A 26,307-nucleotide genomic window follows, 5' to 3' on the forward strand; every position below is an offset into this window, starting at 1 on the left:
TCAAAACCCAAATGTTGCAGTCGACCTGTTAGTGTTCAGAGTTGGAAATCTCGGGGAACAATGTAAATTAATTCATTCTCTCAGGAAAATAAAGTTAAATTTTCTTAAAATAACGAGAGAATTACTCTATGCCTAGTACTTAATTTCGAGGTAATGTTCGGGAATACAGAATGTGTTATCTCAAGGTAATGACATAAATAACTCGATCTCTGGAAAACAAAGAAAATTAACTCCTTATCACAGAAAACTGTAAATAAAATGTATTAATATTAATATTCTTTCATATGCTTCCGTACACAGCAGGAATCAGTGTCTCTCATGTTCCTTCAGTAGAGGGTGAATGATTTCACACACACCTGAGCTAATTCATTCAACTGAATAAAACTTCCCCTTTAATACTGTAGGTTCTCAAACAACACACACACACACACAATGCCAAGGAGACAGCTAAAAGTTTTGAAAAAATACCTTCATTTATTCCTTTTTTTTGTACAAAACGGTATCTTATCATTTTACTCAAAATTCTTATTATTCATTTCCTAAGTACAAGAAAATGACATGAAAAATATATTTTTCTTGCAGTTAAAAAAAAATCTTTGTGAAAAATAATTTCTACAGTAGAAACAATAGGTAAGGAAAATATTGCATCATGAAAAGATGACATCTAAAGCGTTAAGCATTTTTTAAAACCTGGTATAATACACTGAGAAGACATTAATTAACTTGGCAAAATCCTCAATTTAGATTTATTTGCATTTTTTACAGCATAAAAAAAAAATCCTCAGTTATGATAACTGTGGCACTTGTTATAGCCTCCAGCTAAAACATTTTGAAACAACAGTTTGATCCAGAGCACGTTCGTTGTGTGTGAATGCAAAGAAGAAAATGAAAAATAAAAAACTCAGTCTTAACACTGTGCAGGGAGAAATCTGTTTCTCTGCATCATTTCATACATTTCTGCTTGACATGTCAGTGTTGGAAATTTTCGGCTGTGTATGTTTATACAACACACTTGTTCTATTCTTATATCATATTTTGTATTATTAAGGGTTATTAAAGTAATAATACAGGTAATTTTCATATAAATAAAAGCCATTTTTGCTACTCTCTATCTTTTGCAACCTCCCACCTAACCATAGTATCTGATAGTATCCATAGTATGATAGTACTTATCACTGTCTTGTTGTTAACACATCTGATTAGCACACTAGCTAACGTAGCTAGTAGCAGTTACCATTAGCATGTTGACATTAACATCAGTGTGTTTGCTGGCTAGTTAGCTAGCTAACAGTTTGTTCAGGTTAACTGAGCTGACTCTTCTCAAGCTCCAACTCTTCATGTTTTGGAGTAGAGACTAGGGCTAAAGACAAGACAGTTTACTGTGTCACAGTAACCTACATTTGGAAACAAATCCACCTTATCACACTATTCACTTTTACTGAGAACGTTACTAAATGGATCTACAGCCACACCACAACAAGCTGACTCAGCTGCTCTCTGCTTCAGCTGCTTCAGACACATTTACACTTTATTAACTGACAGAATGTTCTACAGTGTTCCTCCATGATGGAGACTCTGGCTGGGAGCAGGTCGGTGATGAAACTGTAAATCCTCTGCTGGAGTTTCAGGAACACGGATCTCTTCTTCCTCTCAGCTGGTTTCAGTATCAGTGGAGTTGCTCAGGAGAAGAGGAGAAGGAGAAAGGAGAGAAGGGAAGGACGGAGGAAGGAGGTCCAGGAGAGGGGAGGAGCTCCTCGCACCACACCGGCTCGTCCAGACTGATCTCAACAAACGGGTCAGTGGAGCAAACAGCTGAGGAGAGGAAAGGAAAGGAAATGAGGAAGGGGGAGAGGAGAAAAGGAAAGGAGGAAGGGGGATAGGAGAGAAGGAAAAGACATGAGGAATGGGGAGAGGAAATGAGGAAAGGAAAGGATGGTTAAGGAAATGAGGAGAGGAGAGGAAAGGGAGGTTAAGGAAAGGGGGAAGGGGGAGAAGAAATGAGGAAAGGAAATAAGGAATGGGGAGAGTAGAGAAGGAAAGGAAATGAGGGCATGACAAAAGGAAAGGAAGAATGGGTAGAGGAGATGAGGAATGGGGAGAGGAAAAGGAGAGAAGGAAAGGAAATGAGGGAGAGGAGGAAAGGAAAGGGGGAATGGGTAGAGGAGGTGAGGAAAGGAGAGGAAATGAGTAAGGGGGATAGGAGAGAAGGAAAGGAGGAGAGGAGATGAGTATTTTAGATTTTTTTTTTTTCTCATTTTTTGTATTATACTTTTCTACAGTAAGTGCAATAGGTCCATGCTCTGTCTTTAACACACACACACACACACACACACACACACACAGTAACACACACACACACACAGTAACACACACACACACACACACAGTACACTAACTCCTACATGGGTTGTTGTTGTTTCCGTTCTGCTGCTCCTCCCCGACGGCGTCGAAGAACGAGTCGGAGCCGCCTCCCGATTGGTCGGACTTCTTGTCGGTCAGGTCGATGTCCAATGAGAGGCTGAGGTCGTTGATGGGCGGAGTCTCCAGACCGCAGTCCTCCTCCTGTCCGTCCGGAGCTGGAGGGAGCAAGGGAAGGAGACAAGGGAAGGAGAGAGGGGTAGGGGGCAGAGTTTGGTGTTTGTTTATTTATTTGTTTGTTATCACGCCATAGACGATGACATCACCCGGTACCAAAGATCAGCCAATAGCCATTTCAGTAGCATGATTTTTACCCTTAGACAGGATGTAATAATTTACTGAAAATGTAATAACGCCTGAAAATGTAATAAAATTTGCACTTAACTTGATCGAAAATGTAATAAAACCCAATAATGTAATAACTTGACCAATAATGTAATAAAATGTCCTGACTGATATTGTAATAACATTATACCGATAATGTAATACCTATCAATATAATAAAACCCAATAATGTAATAACTTGACCAATAATGTAATAAAATGTCCTGACTGATATTGTAATAACATTTTACCGATAATGTAATACCTTTCAATATAATAAAACCCAATAATGTAATAACTTGACCAATAATGTAGTAAAATGTCTTGACTGATATTGTAATAACATTTTACGATAATGTAATAACTTTCAATATAATAAAACCCAATAATGTAATAACTTGACCAATAATGTAATAAAATGTCCTGACTGATTTTGTAATAACATTTTATCGATAATGTAATACCTTTCAATATAATAAACCCAATAATGTAATAACTTGACCAATAATGTAATAAAATGTCCTGACTGATGTTGTAATAACATTTTACCGATAATGTAATACCTTTCAATATAATAAAACCCAATAATGTAATAACTTGACCAGTAATGTAATAAAATGTCCTGACGGATATTCTAATAACATTTTACCGATAATGTAATACCTTTCAATATAATAAAACCCAATAATGTAATAACTTGACCAGTAATGTAATAAAATGTCCTGACTGATATTGTAATAACATTTTACCGATAATATAATACCTTTCAATATAATAAAACCCAATAATATAATAACTTGACCAATAATGTAATAAAATGTCCTGACTGATATTGTAATAACATTTTACCGATAATATAATACCTTTCAATATAATAAAACCCAATAATATAATAACTTGACCAATAATGTAATAAAATGTCCTGACTGATATTGTAATAACATTTTACCGATAATGTAATACCTTTCAATATAATAAAACCCAATAATGTAATAACTTGACCAATAATGTAATAAGATGTCCTGACTGATATTGTAATAACATTTTACCGATAATGTAATACCTTTCAATATAATAAAACCCAATAATGTAATAAAATGTCCTGACTGATATTGTAATAGTTGTGAAAAAAAAATGACCCACCTGAAAGGAGTTACATTATCGGTAAAAATGTTATTACAATATCAGTCGGGACATTTTATTACATTATTGGTCAAGTTATTACATTATTGGGTATTATTACATTTTCGATCAAGTTAAGTGCAAATTTTATTACATTTTCAGGCATTATTACATTTTCAGGAAATTATTACATTATTGGGTGCTACAACTCTTTAAATGTTTTCCGCAATCTGTCGACTACTAAAAAGTAAAGTCAGATTTATTTGAATTTATTTTCTTTTTAATTTTTGCGTCATGCTGCATTTGATCACATGACACATTACTGTAAAAAAAAAAAAAAAAATCTAACGTCAACTTCAACAACATAAACGGAGGGATTTCATTTTGTAGTGTACCGTTCTCTCCGGTGGAGCCCTTCTCCCCCGACGGTGCAGACGTTCCATTGGCTACTGGGGGAGGTGAAGGGTCGTCACTGGTCACATGGTCTGTAGGGGCGGGGCGTTCTGAGACACACACACACACACACACACAAAAAACAATGAATGCACATACACACATACACTCACACTCATACTTAAGTTTAAATGTAACCTATGCTCACACACACACACACACACACACACACACACACACACACACACACACACACACACACACACACACACACACACACCGAGGTCGTCCAGGTACACGGTTTCGAAGGTGCCGGTGTGTTCGGTCCCGCTGTGGTCGACCGGACCCGGGCGGTGGAGGTCAAATGAATACCGCTGGAGACAACAAACAAACAAACAAACAAACAAACAAACAAACAAGTCGATAAAACAAACTCTGCAGGATGAGAGCTTCAGCTAAATGCCTAAAATGTCACAAATGTAAATGAATGAAAGTGTTTTACAGTGACAGTGTGATACGATTCAACAGCAGCAACAACAACAACAACAACAACAACATCTTTCCCATTAATAACCAGTAGTGTCAGATGTTTTTAAAGGGTCATTCCACCCAAAAATGTAGAGTCTCCCACCCTGGAGCCTCTCCTGAGGAGGAAGAGGATGACACAGAGAGCGATGATAGACAGCATGATCAACACCAGGAGGACATAACCTGAGAGAGAGAGAGAGAGAGAGAGGGAGGGGGGGGGAGAGAGAGAGGGAGAGAGAGAGAGAGGGGGGGAGAGAGACAGAGATGGAGAGAGAGACAGAGAGAGGGAGAGAGAGAGGGAAAGAGAGAGGGGGAGAGAGGGAGAGACAGAGAGAGGGAGAGAGAGACAGAGAGAGAGAAAAAAAATGACTAATTTTCTTGCACTTCTACTGTGTCTAATGGAGTCAACAGTGTAAGTATGTATTACAGCTGTTTCAGTATTGCTCGTTGTAGTAATTTCAGTAGTATTAGTACTAGTACCAGAACAGAACAGAATCTGGTTTCCAGTCAAACCAGTTCAGGAGGATCTGAGATCTAATAAAGGATTATAACACAACTTCTTCTTACCCCAGGATGCATCACAATGTTCATCCACAGCTGAGAGAGAGAGAGAGAGAGAGGGAGAGAGAGAGAGAGAGAGAGAATGTACAGTAATGTTAAAGTTAATGTAGAGTATTTTCAGATTCAGTATTTACACACAAATCAAATTTTAAAAAGTCAGTTTCTGGTCTGCTGCCACTGCTGTCGCCCCCTGGTGGAGACATTAGGGATTTTACATCATTTAAAGCTCTCCTTACAGTTTAGCTAAAGCAGCATTTTATAATTTTGGTCAAATCTCTTGTAATTGATCATGATAAATTAGTTTTTAAGTAATTGAAGCATGCTGCAGTACTGTTTTTGAAGTTTTCATCTTTTTAATAATTAGAGATAATATTGTGTATTGAGATAGCCTAGTTGTACTATGTAATCTTCATATCAGCACAGTCCTGGACCAGACTAAGTGTCAGTGCGTCACAGTTTGACATCAATAACAGATCAGATCAGATCACATTCAGTCAACAGCTGCTCAAGGTCTTCCTGTAGAAGAGCTCCAGCTGTGAACTTCTTCCAATTAATTATAGATAATAAAGTAATAATTAACTCCATCTAATGATAATCGCTCTGTAGCTCTGTGTTGGAGCAACACAGCAAATTAACTGAGACCTGGTTCTGATGCAGGCTGGTAGTCTGGAGGCTGTGAAGAGTCAGAGTTACTAAATCCTTCACAACAGATAAGACAGTGTGTTTCCCTGTTTTATTGATCGATACTTTAGTCTAACAGGCTTATTGAGGCTGCACTCCAACACCATAAAATAAACCACAAGACAGAAAAAGGTAATAAATGATAAGGTATTGATTGATCCTGGAGGAGTCGGACTGATTTTATCATAACTCATGTAGTCAAGCTGTTCTGGTTGAATCACAGCAGTTAAAATCACTCCGCAGCGACAGATCACCAGTGTTTAATTTCTCATTCATTTTAACGGAGCGGTCAGTCTGAGTTCATCTCATGACGTCACACCGCCCTCTGCTGGAGAAAACACGAAATGGATTTTCAGGCTCACTGGACCACATGCAGCACACAATATTAAATTTTAATATCTAATTATTCATAGGTTTGTATTTTTACACATTTGTAGAACATTTACAAATAGAAAACTGATCCAAATTCTATTCTATTCTATTTCTTCTACTTCTATCTAGATCCCTTCAAAGCACGCTGTTTCAAAGTTAGCCATAATGATATCAATTCATTGATTATTTACTATAGGATTCTCCCAATAAATTATTCTGTACCTTAAATCAGAAGTGTGACCAAGTCAACTTTGCTCGAGTCCCAAGTCAGTCTCAAGTCTTCAGGCTCAAGTCTCAACTCAAGTCCCAAGTCTAAATCCAGATTACCAAATCAAGACAAACATCTGCTCAAATTAGCATGCAGGATATTTACCAGCGAGTGATGACTCTTCTAACTTGTTTATTTGTGTAATACCAGTCAGGAAAAATGTTGCAGCAATACGTGTCCAATTTTATTATCAATGACATAGAAAAAAGAATAACTTATCAACATACAAACATTACAGTTAAAACTCACAAGTGTTAAGCAACAGATATACAGGTCTGATTCCCAGTGAGCTGACAATAAAAACAGCATGAGCAATTCCCCCTTCACATTGAAAGAGCCTCAGTTTCACAGCAATATCAAACTTTTCTCCAAATCTGCCACATTGCACCAACCCTACAAATTCGTTTTTGACCATGATAAGAGCGGAGTCAGAGACAAGAAAGGCGATGACGCAGCAAAAGGTCTCTTTTTGTAGGCGTGGCCTTTTTGGCGCGTGTGACTCTGCAGTTTGTCGCCTGCGATGAAACCTGGCAGAAGTTGGTTTTGTCGCTCCTCTCACAGCAGGACAATCTCCACACCTTTCTCCTCAGACTGTCTGGAAATACAGACATTATTCACTTAAAGGTAAGAGACTCTTTCTTGATCTCAGTTCACAGCTGATGGTCTATTCTCGGTCCATTCTCCTAGGTTAAAACGTTACCAGTTCACTGACTTGTTTTGGTGGGGGAAAAAAAATAAAGGAATCAGGTTTTTATTGTTGGAGTCCTGGGAGAAAAGCAACGGATGGATCTATCTGCGTCACAGGGAGCTGAAGTGGAAATGTAGACCGAAGTTCCCAGCAAATTATGTTTCAGAACATCCGATGAACGCAGCATTGGCTCAAGCTAGTTAAATAACCAACCCGGTTGCTAGGAGACATGAAGCCCCTAAAATGATCTCCTCAGCTTGTATTTAGCGTTATACAGTAGTTTCAGCTGTAACGCTTCAGTTGAGTCCGTCGTTACCATGGCAACCGTTCGCTGCGCGATCCGAGGTTCAGCAGAGATCGCTATTATTTTGAGACCTCTATAAAACTCACAACTCCCCTTGCAATTTCACACGCAGTTCGGTTATTAAGGAGAGTGACAACCGCCTTCTATAACCAAACTCACTACCTGAAAAGAAAAAATCAGGTACTGACTACCCAATCTGGCAGCGGTTTCTGTTAGTAGTGTGAACCAGAACGGGACTGGACAACTACACACACACACTTACGTGGCATGACACTCGCTATGTTACGTAACATTATCATCCTTAATTTGAAAGAGACGGAGGTAAGTGTTGTGGGACATTCTCAAATTTTATATTCCTCAACATTGCAGTTGCTCCTACCAGTTCTGCGGTCTCGGCCCAGATGTTGTGGTTAAAAGTATCGAGTTCCTGCGGTGGAAAAGACGCAAGTGAGGGAAACGTGGATGCAATTTAAGAGACTTGGGATGCACCCACTACCTACAATTTCTCCTGTATACCACAATGCAATGTGATCGTGTCTTACCAAAGAAGAAGCAGCAGCAGCTAGCTAACATGTTAGCTAATAGAAACTGGTCTATTTACCGGTTGACGGCGTTGGCAAATCAACAAAAGACATATTAGACACCTCAGTCGAGTTTCCTCCGTTTTGAACCAAGAGCAAAACTGCAGGAATCATCGTTACAGGTCAGCTGACTACTCTATCCACCAATACAGGACAGGAGGTGATATGAAAGCTTGTGCCAGTCATTAGCTCACAAGCTTGTTTACCAAACCAAAACAGATTGCTGTCATTAGCAGACAGCACCAAAGTTGACAAAACCACACTTGCACATGATTAGAATTTCAACAATTTATTTGTAATTTAATGTTCAAAACTTGTCAAAATCAATACGACCTGAGTCCATTTCAACCTGCTGTCATGATGCTTGGTTTGTTTACGTGATGCTGGGCGCGTCCCGCTGCGTCACACGAATATCCAGCGCATTTTTTTTTGACGCAATGATATTTTCTGTAGTGTCTGAAATTTCGTTCGGTCGTTGCCCATATAGTTCACTATATGATAAACACTACATGGGGAATAGTGAGTGAGGGAATGAGTGAACCTTTCCGAACGCAGTCTAGTCATTTTACTTCAGTCTGCTCCAATATGTACCATACATATGCGCAGTCACTCTCATAAATTCGGTTGTCACTACCAAATTCTAATAGTGTGTACGTTTAGTGTCATTCAGTTATAAAAGTAGCCGGCCAGACAGAGGTGAGTAGACGGCTAAATAGCCGGCAGCCGGCGCTTGGGGAGCCCCCTGAAATTATTGTGTATTATACTATTAATTACAATTATTATATTATTAGACTCAGGCAGCATATACTTTATCATACTATCACTGCATGCGATTATCTTATTCAGCCTATAAAAAGAGGAAAGTGTGTCTGTTTGAAAACCTGCAGTTTAGGTTCAAAACATAACTCAACACTTCCAACGGTTTTCCAACCTAGTGTTTGAGTGTTAGTGACGTCATCTAATAAGAGCAGAAGTAGAAGCAGTAATTTGATGTGTTGCTTTCTGAACGTGTTTAATCAGGACACAGCCTGCAGGTTTGAGGTTTGTACACTCAGTGTATATGTGACATGTTACTGACAGGAGTGATCACAGCCCTTTAAGTTATATATCCTGTAAACTTTATTCTGATGAATCAGTCCATGTATCACAGCATGTTGGGTGTGTTTGTGTAAAGGTGTTCGCTCCACTATGAGTCTGTCTGAGGAGAGAGAGGAGGGGCTCCCTCCCTCTAAAACCACTCTGTCTGGGGAACATGACAGCCAGACCAAAGCTGAGAGGTAAGATGAGGATCTCTAACTGTCCATGACTGTTCTCCATCTCAGAGCTCAGCAGTGAAATCATTAACCCATCATTATTCAGAGTAAAAGCTCTGTCTCTGTTGTGTTGAAGCCCAGTCCAGCAGGAGAGACCAGACTCCCCTGTACCCAGCTGTGTGTCCATGAAGAGTGACCAGTCTATGGATCCTCCTCTTTGGTTCAAAGATGGACAGCACTCTACTGAGCAAAGGTAAGAATTGAAAACAGATGAGTTTGTTATTATTTGATTCTACTGAACAGAGGAAATAAGTCATGATACTCTGTTGATTTAGTTTCGTCTCTCAAAACATCCCATAAAATAATCAGAGCAGCCTTTACAGTGGAGTTCACATTCACTAATATGTGCGTAGAAATGTTCTTACTTTGTGCACAAAATAAGTGTGCATCAAAATTACCGTCGGATTCATGACACGTGTGCACCGACCAATTTTGTTGTTACCACTGTGCGTATGTTAGTGAATCAGAATCATTCTAAATTGACAGGCGCGTGCCCGCTATTTGCAATCAGCATACTGCCACGCCCCCATTTCTCTATATAAGGAAATACGTTTGCCTAGAAGCGTCCATAAGTGGGATACTTCCAAGAAATGAGGGTGAAAGTGATGACATCCAGCAAGGACTTTCACCCAGAGGTAATTTATTTCATAATTGAGCGCAATAAAAACCTAGTGAAATTAATTTCCCACAGATGACATCAGGCCTTAACTCACAGTGCCAAAACCAAGATCGCCAGTAAAATGGACACTTTTCTTTGTTTATGTGACATGGAGATGTTAACGCACATCGGGGACTGTACAGTTGCCGAGGCGCACAGAGATCCATGGCGCACAGATCCATCTCTCCTGGGAAGAAAACGCGGTGTCGGGTGGGCAGATGCACTCGGAATAAGTTCCAGGAGCAACTGTGTGATGTCCAAACAATGTGTGTAGTGCCTGCTCACACAAACCACCGAAGTTGTGCGCTGACTGCGGGACTGAACGGTAAGAAAGGAAAGGCAACCTGTGCGTAAAACCAAAAAAAAATAGTGTAGAAAGAAAAGCACATTGCCATATTTGGAGCGGCAGCGCTGCAAACACTGGACATGTCACATTATATGGTTTTGTTTTTAATCTTTGAATCAGTTCAATTGTGCAATTTTACCTTTATTTACGAAAACACTGCATGTTGGAGCCATTTCAGATTAATTTTGCCCCTACTGTTGGCCGAGGTGAATAGCAGCATAGTTTAATTACGCGTCAGGTGAGTGTGGAGGCAGAAGGCCAGAAAGAGAAAAGGTTTTCAACCGCACACATGCACGCATACAGGAACATAGATCAACAAACACACGATAGAAAGAGTTTTTTGTTTCGAATTTTGATATTTTGTTTATTTGTTGATTTGGATCCCTGGTTTGGGTTGATTTCCCCTTTTATTTTGATACATCGATCATTATTACCACACACACACACTCCTGCCATAAAATCATCCTCTTGGATTCCATCATCAGAAAATCATCAACCAACCTCATCAAACCGTGAGTAACCTAAGCAAACAACAGCAGAACAATCCAAGTGTGAGCGCATTGTTATCCTGTATTATCTGGCATAAAGGCTGTTGGTGGAAAACAAGTGAAAGCCATAGGCCTTACACTGCATGCGTAAAAGCACATTGGAAATATTTGGAGAGGGGAGCACTGAACACAGGCAGATTCACCATCGTTTTTGACAAGAAGGTGACAAGAAGGGCGTATTTATAGTCATTTGCATAGTTAATTCTGGGAGGAGACAAGGCGGGACTCTGAAGATGCGCTCTCTCCTGAAGGCACGGGCTGCAATATCTTCCAGCAAGGCTAGATATGCCATCTTAACACTTGCTTGGAGGTAAATCGGAATCTTTTATATACCCTGCATGTCTTTTAATAGGCTACCAATTAACCAGTTGGCTACCAATTACAGTTTTTTTCAACTGCTAACAAGCATCGGTCAATACAGAAGCCACTTTTTCAAAACTCTTCATACAGTCTGCATTCTTGGCCAAACAGTTAATCTCACCTCCAAAACTCACTCAAACCACCAAAACACTTCATACTCAGAATGAATGATTTTTCAAATAAATCAGTATTTCATTATAGAATAAGAATAACACCTTTTCACTTTATTGACTGTACTAAAGTATATGTAACAAGAATTAATCAGAAATGCAGCAATTTACTTCAATATCCTTTATTTTTTATATATATATCTTTGCATATAGTAATTTACTTGTGAAAAATAAAAAGTTTACTGACACACTAATGCAGAAAACAAATAAACATCTAAGACTTCTAAGAAATTTATATAAAAAATCTAGGGTGCCTAAGACTTTTGCACAGTACTATATATATATATATATATATATACCATATTGAAATATGGTTACTGCAGAAATGCACAAAATTTGCCATCATTCTGATTTGAATGTGTTTTTAACAGTGAAAACAGTGTGTTAGCATTTGAAAAATGTGCTGCAAATACATAATGTTTTACAGGTGGTGGAGTATGAATGAGAAAAGAGTTCATGGATTTTGGAAAATGTCGTCATTGAATGCATTTTGTGTGAAAGCAATGAAAAATGATTCACAGTTTGGTCCACATGGACCACATGACTGTGTGAAGAGTTTTGACCATGTGACTTCAGTTTTGACCAATGCATGTTAGCAATTGAAAAAAACTGTAACACTGGCTACATATGCGCAATTTCATGGCACTAGAAATTGGTGGGAGTAGCTGATCATTACAGGCCAAGTCAGTAAAAACAATGAAAACCAAAACTGTTACATTTCAATATGGACATTCTCATACTCCATTCTAAGCTAGGAGTGGGACACTTTTTATAGTTGAATATTTTAATAATAATAATAATTTAATACATTTGGCCAATGCATTAGTAAATTAATGGTTGTCTATTACAGCCTTTTTTAATGAATGCGGTTTTATTATGCTATGCATTTAGTTAAAAGGTGTGTGTTTACATTTTCTAAGACAGCCGGGCCTTTGTCATTTGTGCATACGCATGGTCTGAGGCAGTTCTAAATTTTTTCGCAGAATACTAACAAATTCAGGTAAGAAAATATTGATGAATCCCGGATTTGTGCGTAAAACGTTCGTACGCACGGTTTAGGCACAGATTTGTGCGTACGCACTGTTTGTGAATGAGCCCCATTGTGTTTCTATTAGGATCCATCATGACAGAACATAGTCACCTTTAACCGTGTGTGTGTGTGTGTGTGTGTGTGTGTGTGTGTGTGTGTGTGACATTATATGACCTAATACATCAGGTTTTCTCCAGAGTCCACCAGGAGAGGTCAGAGATTCCCAGTGGTCAGTCTGTCCAGGAGCTTCAAACAGACCTGAACTCCATATTTATGGTGTGTGAATGTACAACAACACATTTTACTTTACATTTTACTTTACAGCTACAAATGAAATACAAAACAACCCCTCTGGTCGTAACAGTCTTCAAGCTGCACTCTTTAGACCAGTGGGCTTTCAGTCTATGCCAGATGGATCTGATGTTGTTATTCACAATTTTAGTAAGAAAGTGTAATTCAAATATTATTCTGTTCCAGCTACTTGAGGAGAACATCGTCACTTTTGTGAAGAACGAGCTGAAGAGATTCCAGAGGGTTCTGAGTCCAGATTACCCAGAATGCTTAGAGAGGCAGAGGGAGGATGAGGAGGATGTGGACTGTGAGGAGGAAGAGCAGAGGAGGAGCAGCAGCAGAGAGGCTTTTCTGCAGATCACACTGCTCTTCCTGAGGAGAATGAAGCAGGAGGAGCTGGCTGACACTCTGCAGAGCAGTAAGAGGCTTTAACAGGTTTAACATGATGGAGAGGGGAAATGGTGGGAAAATGGAAGATGTTTTCATCTACAACTCTGCTGTAAATACAGACATTTCTCAAAAAAGATCTATTCAGTTCCAGATTGGAAGGTAAATGAGCACAATCCTCATGAATCATCAGCTAAAATTATTGATTTGTTCATGTGGGTGTATAATGATGAACACAGTATTTTTTTTATTAAAAGAAATACCACCACAGTTGCCTTTCACATTTGGCTGCACACACAGTCAGGACCTGTTTGTCCACCAGTGATGAGCAGAATAGATGCCATGGGGTTGGGAAAAGTATGCATTCACTGAGAAATGTTTACACTTCTCATATTTACAGCAACATCCACTGATTGATGTAATTTGTTCATTCAGAAACCGTTGCTGCAGTGTGCCAACGTAAAGTCAAATCTAATCTGAAGGAGAAGTCTCAGTGTGTGTTTGAGGGGATCGCTAAAGCAGGAAACTCAACACTTCTGAATCAGATCTACACAGAGCTCTACATCACAGAGGGAGGGAGTGGAGAGGTCAATGATGAACATGAGGTCAGACAGATTGAAGCAGCAGCCAGGAAACCAGCAAGACCAGAAACAACAATCAAATGCGAAGACATCTTCAAACCCTTACCTGGAAGAGATAAACCAACCAGAACATTGATGACAAAGGGAGTGGCTGGCATTGGGAAAACAGTCTTAACACAGAAGTTCACTCTGGACTGGGCTGAAGACAAAGCCAACCAGGATATACAGTTCACATTTCCATTCACTTTCCGAGAGCTGAATCTACTGAAAGGGAAAAAGTACAGCTTGGTGGAACTTCTTCATCACTTCTTTATTGAGACCAAAGAAGCAGGAATCTGTAGGTTTGACAAGTTCCAGGTTGTGTTCATCTTTGACGGTCTGGACGAGTGTCGACTTCCTCTAGACTTCCAGAACAACGAGATCTGGACTGATGTTACAGAGTCAACCTCAGTGGACGTGCTGCTGACAAACCTCATCAAGGGAAAACTGCTTCCTTCTGCTCGCCTCTGGATAACCACACGACCTGCAGCAGCCAATCAGATCCCTCCTGAGTGCGTTGAGATGGTGACAGAGGTGAGAGGGTTCACTGACCCACAGAAGGAGGAGTACTTTAGGAAGAGATTCACAGATGAGGAGCAGGCCAGCAGAATCATCTCCCACATCAAGACTTCACGAAGCCTCCACATCATGTGCCACATCCCAGTCTTCTGTTGGATCACTGCTACAGTTCTGGAGCATGTGTTGAAAACCAGTGAGAGAGGAGAACTGCCCAAGACCCTGACTGAGATGTACATCCACTTCCTGATGGTTCAGTCCAAACTGGGGAACATTAAGTATCATGGGAGAGCTGAGACAGATCCACACTGGAATACAGAGAGCAAGAAGATGATTCTCTCTCTGGGAAAATTGGCTTTTGAGCAGCTGGAGAAAGGCAACCTGATCTTCTATGAAGCCGACCTGACAGAGTGTGGCATTGATATCAGAGCAGCCTTATTGTACTCAGGAGTGTTCACACAGATCTTTAAAGAGGAGCGTGGGCTGTACCAGGACAAGGTGTTCTGCTTTGTTCATCTGAGCATTCAGGAGTTTATGGCTGCTGTTTATGTCTTTCTGTCATTCATCAACACTGGTGTCAATCTACTGTCAGAAACTCAATCAACATGGTGGTCCTGGTGGTCAACACTATTCAGAGACAAATCTAAACTAACAGACCTCTACCAGAGTGCAGTGGACAAGGCCTTACAGAGTCCAAATGGACACCTGGACTTGTTCCTCCGCTTCCTCCTGGGTCTTTCACTGCAGACCAATCAGAGTCTCCTACGACGCCTGCTGACAGAGACAGGAAGTAGCTCACAGACCAATCAGGAAACAGTCAAGTACATTAAGCAGAAGATCAGAGAGAATTTCTCTCCAGAGAAAAGCATCAATCTGTTTCACTGTCTAAATGAGCTGAATGACTGTTCTCTAGTGGAGGAGATCCAACAGCACCTGAGTTCAGGAAGTCTCTCCACAGACAGACTCTCCCCTGCTCAGTGGTCGGCTCTGGTCTTCATGTTACTGTCATCAGAAGAAGAGCTGGACATGTTTGACCTGAAGAAATACTCTGCTTCAGAGGAGGCTCTTCTGAGGTTGCTGCCAGTGGTCAAAGCCTCCAATAAATCTCTGTAGGTGCATGCATAACTGGATATATTCAGTATAAATGTAATATTCATACAGAAGAGAAAAAATAAATATTTATTATCACTGATTCTTCCTCAGTCTGAGTTACTGTAAGCTGTCAGAGAGAAGCTGTGAAGCTCTGGCCTCAGTTCTCAGCTCCCAGTCCTCTAGTCTGAGAGAGCTGGACCTGGGTAACAACAACCTTCAGGATTCAGGAGTGAAGCTGCTCTCTGCTGGACTGGAGAGTCCACACTGTAGACTAGAGACTCTCAGGTAAGATCAGGTTATGCTGCTTTGTGTAACAATATGTTGTAGCTATAATATTGTGTGCTGTTTGAGGATGGATTTGTGTCAGGGTTTTTTGTAGCCATAATTTTTCTGCATTTGTCAAACAAGGTGAACAAGTAAAACAATTCTATCTGTTTTGTCAGGTTGAATCAAAACAAGCTCACAGAGAAATGCTGTCAGGAGTTGTCATCAGTTCTCAGCTCCCAGTCCTCTAGTCTGAGAGAGCTGGACCTGAGTAACAACGACCTGCAGGATTCAGGAGTGAAGCTGCTCTCTGCTGGACTGGAGAGTCCACACTGTAGATTGGAGACTCTCAGGTCAGTATCCCTCAACCTGTTCAACAGACGATCATTTACATCCTGCTTTACATACAGGTTACTATCAGCAGACAAACACCTGTGGAGGATCTTCTCTGCGCATGTAATTTTAAAACCAGTTGTGATACCAACATTTAGCACTTCCTAACCTCTGTGAATTACTTTCCATGGAGACATTTCATTCTTTTCTCTCCTTGCTGCCTCAGTTGTTGAAACCTAAAATACCAGAAAAGACTTATAATATTCTGTCACAAAGTGAGTGGAGAGATCTCAAACTGGAGCAAATGAAACCACAAAGCTGATCAGCCTACTGTTTGTATTTAAGGCAGTTACAGTTTTGCTAGAATTTCACAGTAGGTTACTAATAAAATCTGACATGTGGCTTGATTTGTGTGTGTGTGTGTGTGTGTGTGTGTGTGTGTGTGTGTGTGTGTGTGTGCAGGCTGTCAGGCTGTCTGCTCACAGAGGAAGGCTGTGCTTCTCTGGCCTCAGCTTTGAGCTCCAACCCCTCCCATCTGAGAGAGCTGGACCTGAGCTACAATCATCCAGGAGCCTCAGGAGTGAAGCTGCTCTCTTGTGGACTGGAGGATCCACACTGGAGACTGGACTCTCTCAGGTCTGGAGAGGCAACGTCTGCTAGAAGGCTGAGAGCTCACACACATTTTCTCTGTCACACTGAAGAGATGAGGAGTATTGATTACTGTATAATGGTGGATATGAGTGATGTATGGAAAACCCTTCATAGGGAAAGTGTCATTAGATACCGGGCCTAGTGGCCAATAAGAGAACAGGCTCAGACTAGAAGTTATTTTATTGATATTGTATTGCATCAGCATTAGGGAATTTATTCAGGAACTGCAGTAAAAGACATCCGGAGAGACACGATAATAAACTGGACTCACAAACAACAAAAATACACAAAATAAATGTTATTGGGCTGACATGCTGACACCAGTCTCTGACAGATGGCACAGAGACTGAACACCTGTGACTCCCATGTAGGAGCCTCACTCTAGAATGAATGGCAGAGCAGGTTTAAATAGACTTACCCCCAGATAGCCACTCCCCCCAGACTCAACCATAATCATTTAAGCAATAATTTAAGTAATACATACACATACCCAAGCTACAGCAGCCAAAATAATATTCAGTACAATTCATTATACAATTTGTCTTAACACAAAATACACATAATTCTCATTCAGCCACCACATGGCATATAAATATAAACAACACCATAAAGCGTCCAAAACACCCCAATCTCGGAACCCATCCTCTATCGGTCTGACGACGATTAGACTCTGGCGGTGACGGCCAATATTTCGGGCTTTCCAGTGTAGCCAGCGGACATCCGGGCTAAGACTTCGTTTTCTGTGTGCCGGTCATTGTTTACAGTCCGATTAGCAACTTGAGACGCGGGAATGGAGTTGGAGTTGAGTACAATACACAAACATTGATACTTTTTGTAGGTGTTTTAGGTCCAGATGACATTTTGGCTAATCTCTATAAACAGATATCTGCATATGAGACGTTGTCTCTCAAGTCCAACTCCATTCTCGCGTCTCAAGTTGCTAATCGGACTGTAAACAATGACCAGCGCACGGAAGAGGAAGTCTTGGCCCGGATGTCCGCTGGCTACACCGGAAACCCTGAAATATTGGCCGTTGCCCCAGAGTCTAATCGTAGTCAGACCGATAGACGATGGGTGCCGAGATTGAAAACACCCCCGCATTAAATGGATGTGCCCCAAAACTGCCGCGATGACGTCACATAAATACGGCCCCGACAATTGGGAGTTTCCTTTTAAGCAGCAACTACAAGGAAGACTGGTAAGGCTGGACCCTCCATACATGCTTAGACTTATTGAAATGTTTATAATTAACTTCACTCTTAGTTGATATTCTTTACAGTTGGAATAGATACGTAAAATCACACAAGGGGATGTACAATGCTTTATTTGGCGCCTGCAATTCAATAATCAAACCAATGTAGACTTCCCGACCTGAATGAGTACTCTGCAAACAGCAAGTTATCTAGCCTACCTAGGATGCCAGACTAACTATAATAGTTCAGTGCATAAACGAATAAATGAATAAATGAATGGGTCCCAAAACTTTATTGCACAGTCCCGATACTGCTCCGTGGCGTTCATGCCACACAGGAGGCCAGTCTATCTGCCGACAAGTGGCGAAGCAGCAGTAGCTCAGTTCTTTGTAGCAGAAAGTTATGTTTCTCTCATCAAATAGAATATTCTGGCCTGACTTTGTTTCCCCCACAGTGTGGACTATGGTGGAGTCCAGAGGTTGAAACCAGGTCTGAGGAAGTGTAAGTGTGTATTTAGTTTGATTCAGGAAAACAAAGTAGCAAACATTCAACTGCTTACATGGAAAGCCCCTCTACACAGTAGTTTGTGACATCTATTCATTCACGTCCTACTGTGAATGAAGATGATGGCTGATATAATGTGTCATCATGAAACTGTAAATTAAAGGTCAAAGTGTTAATAAATCAACAATTAATCAACAGGTCTATTAGAATAAAAATAGTTTCTGTATTGTGTCTTTCTCTCTCCATCAGATGCCCGTGAACTCGCACTGGACCCAAACACAGCACACAGAAACCTCTTCCTGTCTGAAGACAACAGAAAGGTGACAAGGGTGAGAGAGGAGCAGTCATATCCTGATCAACCAGAGAGATTTGACTACTGGTATCAGCTGCTGTGTAGAAATGGTCTGACTGGTCGCTGTTACTGGGAGGTTGAGAGGAAAGGATGGGTTTATATAGGAGTGACTTACAGAGAAATCAGTAGGAGAGGAGAGGGTGATGACAGCAGGGCTTGGAGGGAATGAAACGTCCTGGAGTCTGAGCTGCTCTGATGATCGTTACTCTGGCTGTCACAATGACACATTAGATCCACAGGAATCCCCCCCCCTCCTCTGGCTCTAACAGAGTAGCAGTGTATCTGGACTGGCCTGCTGGTTCTCTGTCCTTCTACAGAGTTTCCTCTAACACGCTGATCCACATCCACACCTTCCACTGCACATTCACTGAACCATTCTACCCTGTGTTTGGATTTAGGTCGCTTGGTTCTTCTGTGTCTCTTGTCAGATAGAAGAGGGAGAGAGAGTTAACACTCACACTGCTGACCAAAGACAGCTGTTTGACAGACTGCAGACAGACTTGTCCTTTGCTGCTGTCACTTTATAGAGCCTTATGTAGCCTATATTCTTATATTTAGGGGTCCATGCACGTAGTGCTGGAACCCTATTGCTTTTGCTGGAACTCTTTCTTTCTTTCTTTCTTTCTTTCTTTCTTTTTCTCCCCTAAAAGTGTGTAGGATATTTATTACATTATATCAGTATTATATTCTTATCTTATATATACATATATATATATTATTCTAATTATTATATTGTATTGTAATTATGTTAAAGTATTATAGTATGTTAAATTATATTGTACTGTATTATACTGAACAAAAATATAAACGCAACACTTTTGTTTTTGCTCCCATTTTTCATGAGTTGAAATAAAAGATCTAAGACTTTTTCTATGCACACAAAAGGCTCATTTCCCTCAAATTTTGTGCACAAATTTGTTTAAATCCGTGTTAGTGAGCACTTCTCTTTTGCCAAGATAATCCATCCACCTGACAGGTGTGGCATATCAAGATGCTGATTAAACAGCATGATGATTGCACAGGTGTGCCTTGGGCTGGTCACAATAAAAGGCCACTCTAAAATGTGCAAACCAGCTGTTGCATCAGCTGTCCGGGTGGCTGGTCTCAGACGATCTCACAGGTGAAGAAGCTGGATGTGGAGGTCCTGGGCTGGCGTGGGTACACGTGGTCTGTGGTTGTGAGGCCGGTCGGATGTAATGCCAAATTCTCAGAAACGACAGTGGAGATGGCTTATGGTAGTGAAATGAACATTCAATTCACAGGCAACAGCTCTGGGGGACATTTCTGCAGTCAGCATGCCAACTGCACGCTGTGTACGCTGCTTGTTCACCTCTGCTGCTTATAGCACATGATAGTCTGGCATTTGGAAGGATGTGTTGTTGTGTACACACACACACACACACACACACACACATATATATATATATATATATATACATATATATACACACACACACATATATATATATATACACACACACATACAGTTGTGCTCATAAGTTTACATACCCTGGCAGAATTTGTGATTTTTTGGCCATTTTTCAGAGAATATGAATGATAACACAAAAACTTTTTTTTCACTCATGGTTAGTGGTTGGGTGAAGCCATTTATTCTCAAACAACTGTGTTTACTCTTTTTAAATCATAATGACAACAGAAACTACCCAAATGACCTTGATCAAAAGTTTACATACCCTGGAGATTTTGGCCTGATAACATGCACACAAGTTGACACAAACGGGTTTGAATGGCTACTAAAGGTAACCATCCTCACCTGTGATCTGTTTGCTTGTAATCAGTGTGTGTGTATAAAAGGTCAGTGAGTTTCTGGGCTCCTGACAGACCCTTGCATCTTTCATCCAGTGCTGCACTGACGTTTCTGGATTCTGAGTCATGGGGAAAGCAAAAGAATTGTCAAAGGATCTGTGGGAAAAGGTAATTGAACTGTATAAAACAGGAAAGGGATATAAAAAGATATCCAAGGAATTGAGAATGCCAATCAGCAGTGTTCAAACTCTAATTAAGAAGTGGAAAATGAGGGATTCTGTTGAAACCAAACCATGGTCAGGTAGACCAACAAAAATTTCAGCCACAACTGCCAGGAAAATTGTTCGGGATGCAAGAAAACCCCCACAAATAACTTCAGCTGAAATACAGGACTCTCTGAAAAAAGGTGGTGTGGCTGTTTCAAGATGCACAATAAGGAGGCACTTGAAGAAAAATGGGCTGCATGGTCGAGTCGCCAGAAGAAAGCCATTACTACGCAAATGCCACAAAGCATCCCGCTTACAATACGCCAAACAGCACAGAGACAAGCCTCAAAACTTCTGGAACAAAGTCATGTGGAGTGATGAGACCAAAATTGAACTTTTTGGACACAACCATAAATGTTACATTTGGAGAGGAGTCAACCAGGCCTATGATGAAAGGTACACCATTCCTACTGTGAAACACAGAGGTGGATCGCTGATGTTTTGGGGATGTGTGAGCTACAAAGGCAGAGGAAACTTGGTCAGAATTGATGGCAAGATGAATGCAGCATGTTATCAGAAAATACTGGAGGAAAATTTACATTTACTCATCAGCCCGGAAGCTGCGCATGGGACGTACTTGGACGTTCCAACATGACAACGATCCAAAACACAAGGCCAAGTCGACCTGTCATTGGCTACAGCAGAATAAAGTGAAGGTTCTGGAGTGGCCATCTCAGTCTCCTGACCTCAATATCATTGAGTCACTCTGGGGAGATCTCAAACGTGCAGTTCATGCAAGACAGCCCAAGAATTTACAGGAACTGGAGGCTTTTTGCCAAGAAGAATGGGCAGCTTTACCATCTGAGAAAATAAAGAGCCTCATCCACAACTACCACAAAAGACTTCAAGCTGTCATTGATGTTAAAGGGGGCAATACACGGTATTAAGAACTGGGGTATGTAAACTTTTGATCAAGGTCATTTGGGTAGTTTCTGTTGTCATTATGATTTAAAAAGAGTAAACACAGTTGTTTGACAATAAATGGCTTCACCCAACCACTAACCATGAGTGAAAAAAAAGTTTTTGTGTTATCATTCATATTCTCTGAAAAATGGCCAAAGAATCACAAATTCTGCCAGGGTATGTAAACTTATGAGCACAACTGTATATATATACACATACATATATATGTATATATGTGTATATATACATATATATATATTTTTTAATATTTGTGTGTGTGTATATATTAATTATATAGTAATTACTATTATATTGTGCTTACACTATCTTGTCCACTGCACTAAACTAGTCGAAATGTTATTTGAATGTCACATAGTGTATTGTAGTATTGTAGTCTTGTGTATCATATTGTCCTGTTGCACTATGGTCCCGAAGAAACAACATTTCGTTTGTCTGTATACTGAGCACTGTATATGGCTGAATGACAATAAAAGGGTTTTTTTTACTTAACGTGATTAAAATCAACGAACATCTTGTTCCATAGTTGTATAAATGAGGAGATGATTGTGTGCATAAAAGTATCGACATTTGACATTAAACAAATCTTATCCATTCTGGTTATTTCACTATTATTTAATACTAAAACTTGTGTGTGCGTAAAAGCACAATGATTGAAATCTGTCATGTTTTAAATATCTTAGACTTTGTTGCTGTTTATCATCTTTTGGCGTTTTGTGCTTTTGGTGAAGTGTGTGTCCATGTTACATCATCAAGTGCATCTCCATTTTCCCCCTGAATATATTGTTATATTTCAGGAATAAATACAGACACTGATTTGGTTGTTGTTTCTACTCCAAACACAAAGTTTTGCAGCATGATGTATTTCCTTTGTACATCAGGTTGTTAGATTGCTGTGGATGCAGATCAGCTGTCAGGCTGCAGTCTGTTGGCTGAAGGCTTCAGAAGTCCAGATCTGAAACTGAGCTGACAGCAGCTGAGAATGATCCAACCTCTGCATGGTCACCTTCTGAAAAATGGTGTTATATGTATTCCTTTTGCTTTCAATTACACATATTCATGTTGGACTAACTTTTAATTACATTCCTGCGGTAGTGTGTTTAATCTCATTTTTCCTATACAGAGGGAACTATGTAACTATAAAAAAAAACACTGAAGTGATTCTCTGAGTTTAAGAAATGATTACTTTTATGAATGGCAGGTCATGCAGCTCTATGTGGGAGCAGTGTTGATTTTGTTTAATGCTGGAGAAAGTCTGTCTCAGGGCCTTGATGCACCAAGCGTTTCCTTCATTTCATCCGCCAAATACTTGCTACGTGTTTGACGAAATGAATTCTGTGCCACAAAATACACTTTGATAATGCTAAAACATTTGTATAAATCTAGATAAATAATTTCATAAATAATGCATGAATCAATAAATAATCAATCAATAATTTAATTAAATTTAAGCTTATTTCATCCATGAAATAAAAATAGCATCTTCATCTATAACAAAGCAATACATCTTGCAAGAAAAAATTACTTTTCCAAGATTAATACAGATAATGCTGGAAACTCTAGAATATTATTCTCCACTATTGACCAGCTAATCAACACTGCCCCCACCCGTCTGCAGTTCTCTGCATCAAATTGTGAAGAACTTGCATTGTTCTTCAATAACAAAATAACTTCAATTAGAACCAGCATTGCTGCTGATGTAAACACAGATGACCTCAGCAAACCCTGTAAAAAAGATGTAATCATGGGAAAATTCACTTGTATTACATCAACTGAGCTTTGCAAGACTGTCACCGAGTGGAACTCCTCCACCTCATGTATTGACCCTGTGCCTATAGCATTTTTTAAGCGGGTGTTCGATAGTGTTTCAAGTCATGTCCTGAAGATTATAAATACATCCCTTCAAACAGGCATCTTCCCAGATGCCTTCAAAACAGCTGTTCTAAAACCCTTAGGCCTACTAAAGAAACCCAACCTAGATGGTAATGCACTGACCAGTTATAGGCCGATATCCAACCTTCCATTCATTAGTAAGATACTTGAAAAGGTAGTTTCAGTGCAAATAAACTCCTTTCTTAAAGAAAATTATATCCTGGAGGAATTTCAATCAGGCTTTAGAACATACCACTAGAGGTCTTCACGGGTCCAAAATGATGGACCCGAACCCTAATGGACCCGGGAGATTCGTTCCGAGATCAGATTGGACCCGATCATTTTTTAAAATATATATATACCGACCCGTTTTTGCCCGAGATATTACAGACCTGACCCAGTGCATGTCCGAGAGGAGAGAGACCCGAGACCCATCCGTTTTATGGACCCGATAAACCCGGTAATTAAAATTGCTACTAAAAATGCTGTTCTACTGCTAAAAACGTTTATCATGTCGGATACAACATATGGTAGCCTAATAAAAGGAGATCAAAATAACAGCCAAGTTTCTGACTTGCCAAGTTGTGCCCTTCTACAGTTTGTCCAGTAGATGACAGTGAGGCTCCATAATGGAATCTAGCAGCTACTTGGCTACGTAGCTACAACAGGCTAAGGAAAGGAACAAGGAACAAGGAAATTAAATTGCATGTTAAATGGATGATTAAAACAATGGTTTTTAGCTTATTTTTCACCACAGTGAAGAAGGTATCCATCTTGCGCCTTTCCTCCACTCCGACTCGCTGGCGCTGCTCAAAGTTTTTTTTCTCGTCTCGTCACGTGATCAGCGCTGATCACGGGTCTTCTCAGATCCACTTGGGTATTACACATAATGATATTATTATATTATTATATTATGATATTAACAGCCCCAGGACCCGCGGTAATAGAATGGGACCCAACCCGGACCCGATTGACCATAATAAAACGTGGACCCGAACCCGTACAGGTCCCGGGTCGGGTCTTGGATCCTAGGGTCCGGGTAGACCCGTGAAGACCTCTACATTCCACAGCACTGAAACTGCTCTTACTAAAATAATCAGCGACCTCAGGCTAAATTCTGATGAAAATAAGGTCTCACTTCTTGTCCTCTTAGACATAAGTGCAGCATTTGATATGATTGACCATGATATCTTAATCAATTGTCTTCAACAGTTGGTTGGTCTTTCTGACTGTGTGTTAAACTGGTTCAAAACATACATCAAATGGAGAAAGTTTTACGTCAGTCTTGGAGATCATGTGTCTGAGAAACATGACATCTGTTGCACAAGGGAGCTGCCTTGTTCCACTATTATTCTCACTATACATGCTGCCACTTGGTGACATCATTAGAGAGCACAGTGTATGTTTCCATAGTTATGCAGATGACACGCAACTGTACATCTCTGCTGAACCAAATGATGCTGCAGCCATAAACATCCATTACTACCTGTCTTTTGGTAATAAATAAATGGATGAGCAATTTTTTTTTAAAGTTAAACAAGGACAAAACTGAAATCCTACTAGCCTAAAACAAAAAGGGAAATGCTGTTTAATAATCTGGGAAGATTGACTCCCTGGATTAAATCTGAGGTTACAAGTCTTGGTGTTATCCTAGATTCAGATCTATGCTTCAAGTCCCACATTAACAAGGTGACGAAAACATCATTTTTCCACCTTAGAAACATAGCTAAAATACAACCATTTATAAATAAAAAAGATGCTGAAAAACTGATTCATGCCTTTATTTCAAGCTGATTACTGTAACGCACTTTTTACTGGTCTCCTGAAAAAAAACACTGAGAGACTTCAGCTCATTCAAAACTCTGCAGCTCGGCTATTAACCAGAACGAAGAGCTGCTCTACACTGGCTTCCTGTAACATTTAGAATTGATTTTAAGCTCCTCCTCCTTATATACAAAGCCCTTAATGGGCTAGGACCAAGCTACATTGCTAACTCCCTTGTTCACTACTTGTCGTCAAGAACATTGCGATCATCTGCTGCTGGTTTATTGGAGGTTCCCAGCAACAGCCAAAAGAAAATCGGGGATGCAGCCTTTGTCAGTTCTGCCCCAAAGCTCTGGAACACACTGCCTATAGATATCAGGGAAGCAGCTTGCTAAATATTTTTAAAAGAAAGCTAAAAACTTATCTCTTCGCTTTAGCCTTTAACTAGCTATGACTTTCCTGAGACAGGCCTTAAACTCTTTTTTTTTGCACTTGCTTCACACTTATGCACTGCTGCACTTCTTTTAAAATGTTGTATTTTACTTGATTTTATGCATCCTATGTACTCTATTTCTTAACTTTATATTTTATTATTATTCAGTGGGTTTTATTTTCCATTATGCTCATTCTGTGTCTATTTTCATGCATGTAATTTCTTTGTTATACTCATGTAGTTTCTTTGTTCTTATAAATAAAGTTTATTATTATTATTATTATTCATTTTCGTCCAGGAAATTAAAAGCCAAAAACTAAATTTTGTGCAAGAAATTAAGTTTTTTCTACATTTTGTGGACAAAATTAAACAAGGTGTTTTTGGATTTTGTTGATGAAAATGCATTTCATGCTGTG

General features: G+C 39.9%; 2 protein-coding genes across 2 annotated transcripts; one reads left to right on the forward strand and one right to left on the reverse strand.

The window, feature by feature from the left end:
- Positions 1–474: 474 nt before the first annotated feature.
- On the reverse strand, positions 475–5,379 carry LOC139643809 (uncharacterized). Its single transcript, XM_071519078.1, has 6 exons — positions 5,353–5,379; positions 4,889–4,968; positions 4,538–4,631; positions 4,260–4,367; positions 2,403–2,576; positions 475–1,812 (listed from the first exon to the last, which is right to left on the reverse strand). Exons 2-6 carry the CDS (start codon positions 4,943–4,945, stop codon positions 1,667–1,669), a joined length of 579 nt encoding a protein of 192 aa, XP_071375179.1. The 5' UTR covers positions 4,946–4,968; positions 5,353–5,379; the 3' UTR covers positions 475–1,666.
- Positions 5,380–9,416: 4,037 nt separating this feature from the next.
- Positions 9,417–19,209, forward strand: LOC139643803 (NLR family CARD domain-containing protein 3-like). Its single transcript, XM_071519071.1, has 11 exons — positions 9,417–9,517; positions 9,630–9,746; positions 12,893–12,941; positions 13,143–13,374; positions 13,779–15,053; positions 15,117–15,588; positions 15,683–15,856; positions 16,015–16,188; positions 16,631–16,804; positions 18,467–18,513; positions 18,766–19,209. The coding sequence occupies exons 1-11, from the start codon at positions 9,429–9,431 to the stop codon at positions 19,035–19,037; spliced, it is 3,075 nt and encodes a 1,024-aa protein (XP_071375172.1). The 5' UTR covers positions 9,417–9,428; the 3' UTR covers positions 19,038–19,209.
- Positions 19,210–26,307: the final 7,098 nt, after the last annotated feature.

Source organism: Centroberyx affinis, unplaced genomic scaffold, assembly GCF_046629955.1.
Source record: "Centroberyx affinis isolate AG114_WGS23_722 - 3 ecotype Tasmania unplaced genomic scaffold, CSIRO-AGI_Caff_v1 ptg000655l_1, whole genome shotgun sequence".
NCBI lineage: Eukaryota > Metazoa > Chordata > Actinopteri > Beryciformes > Berycidae > Centroberyx > Centroberyx affinis.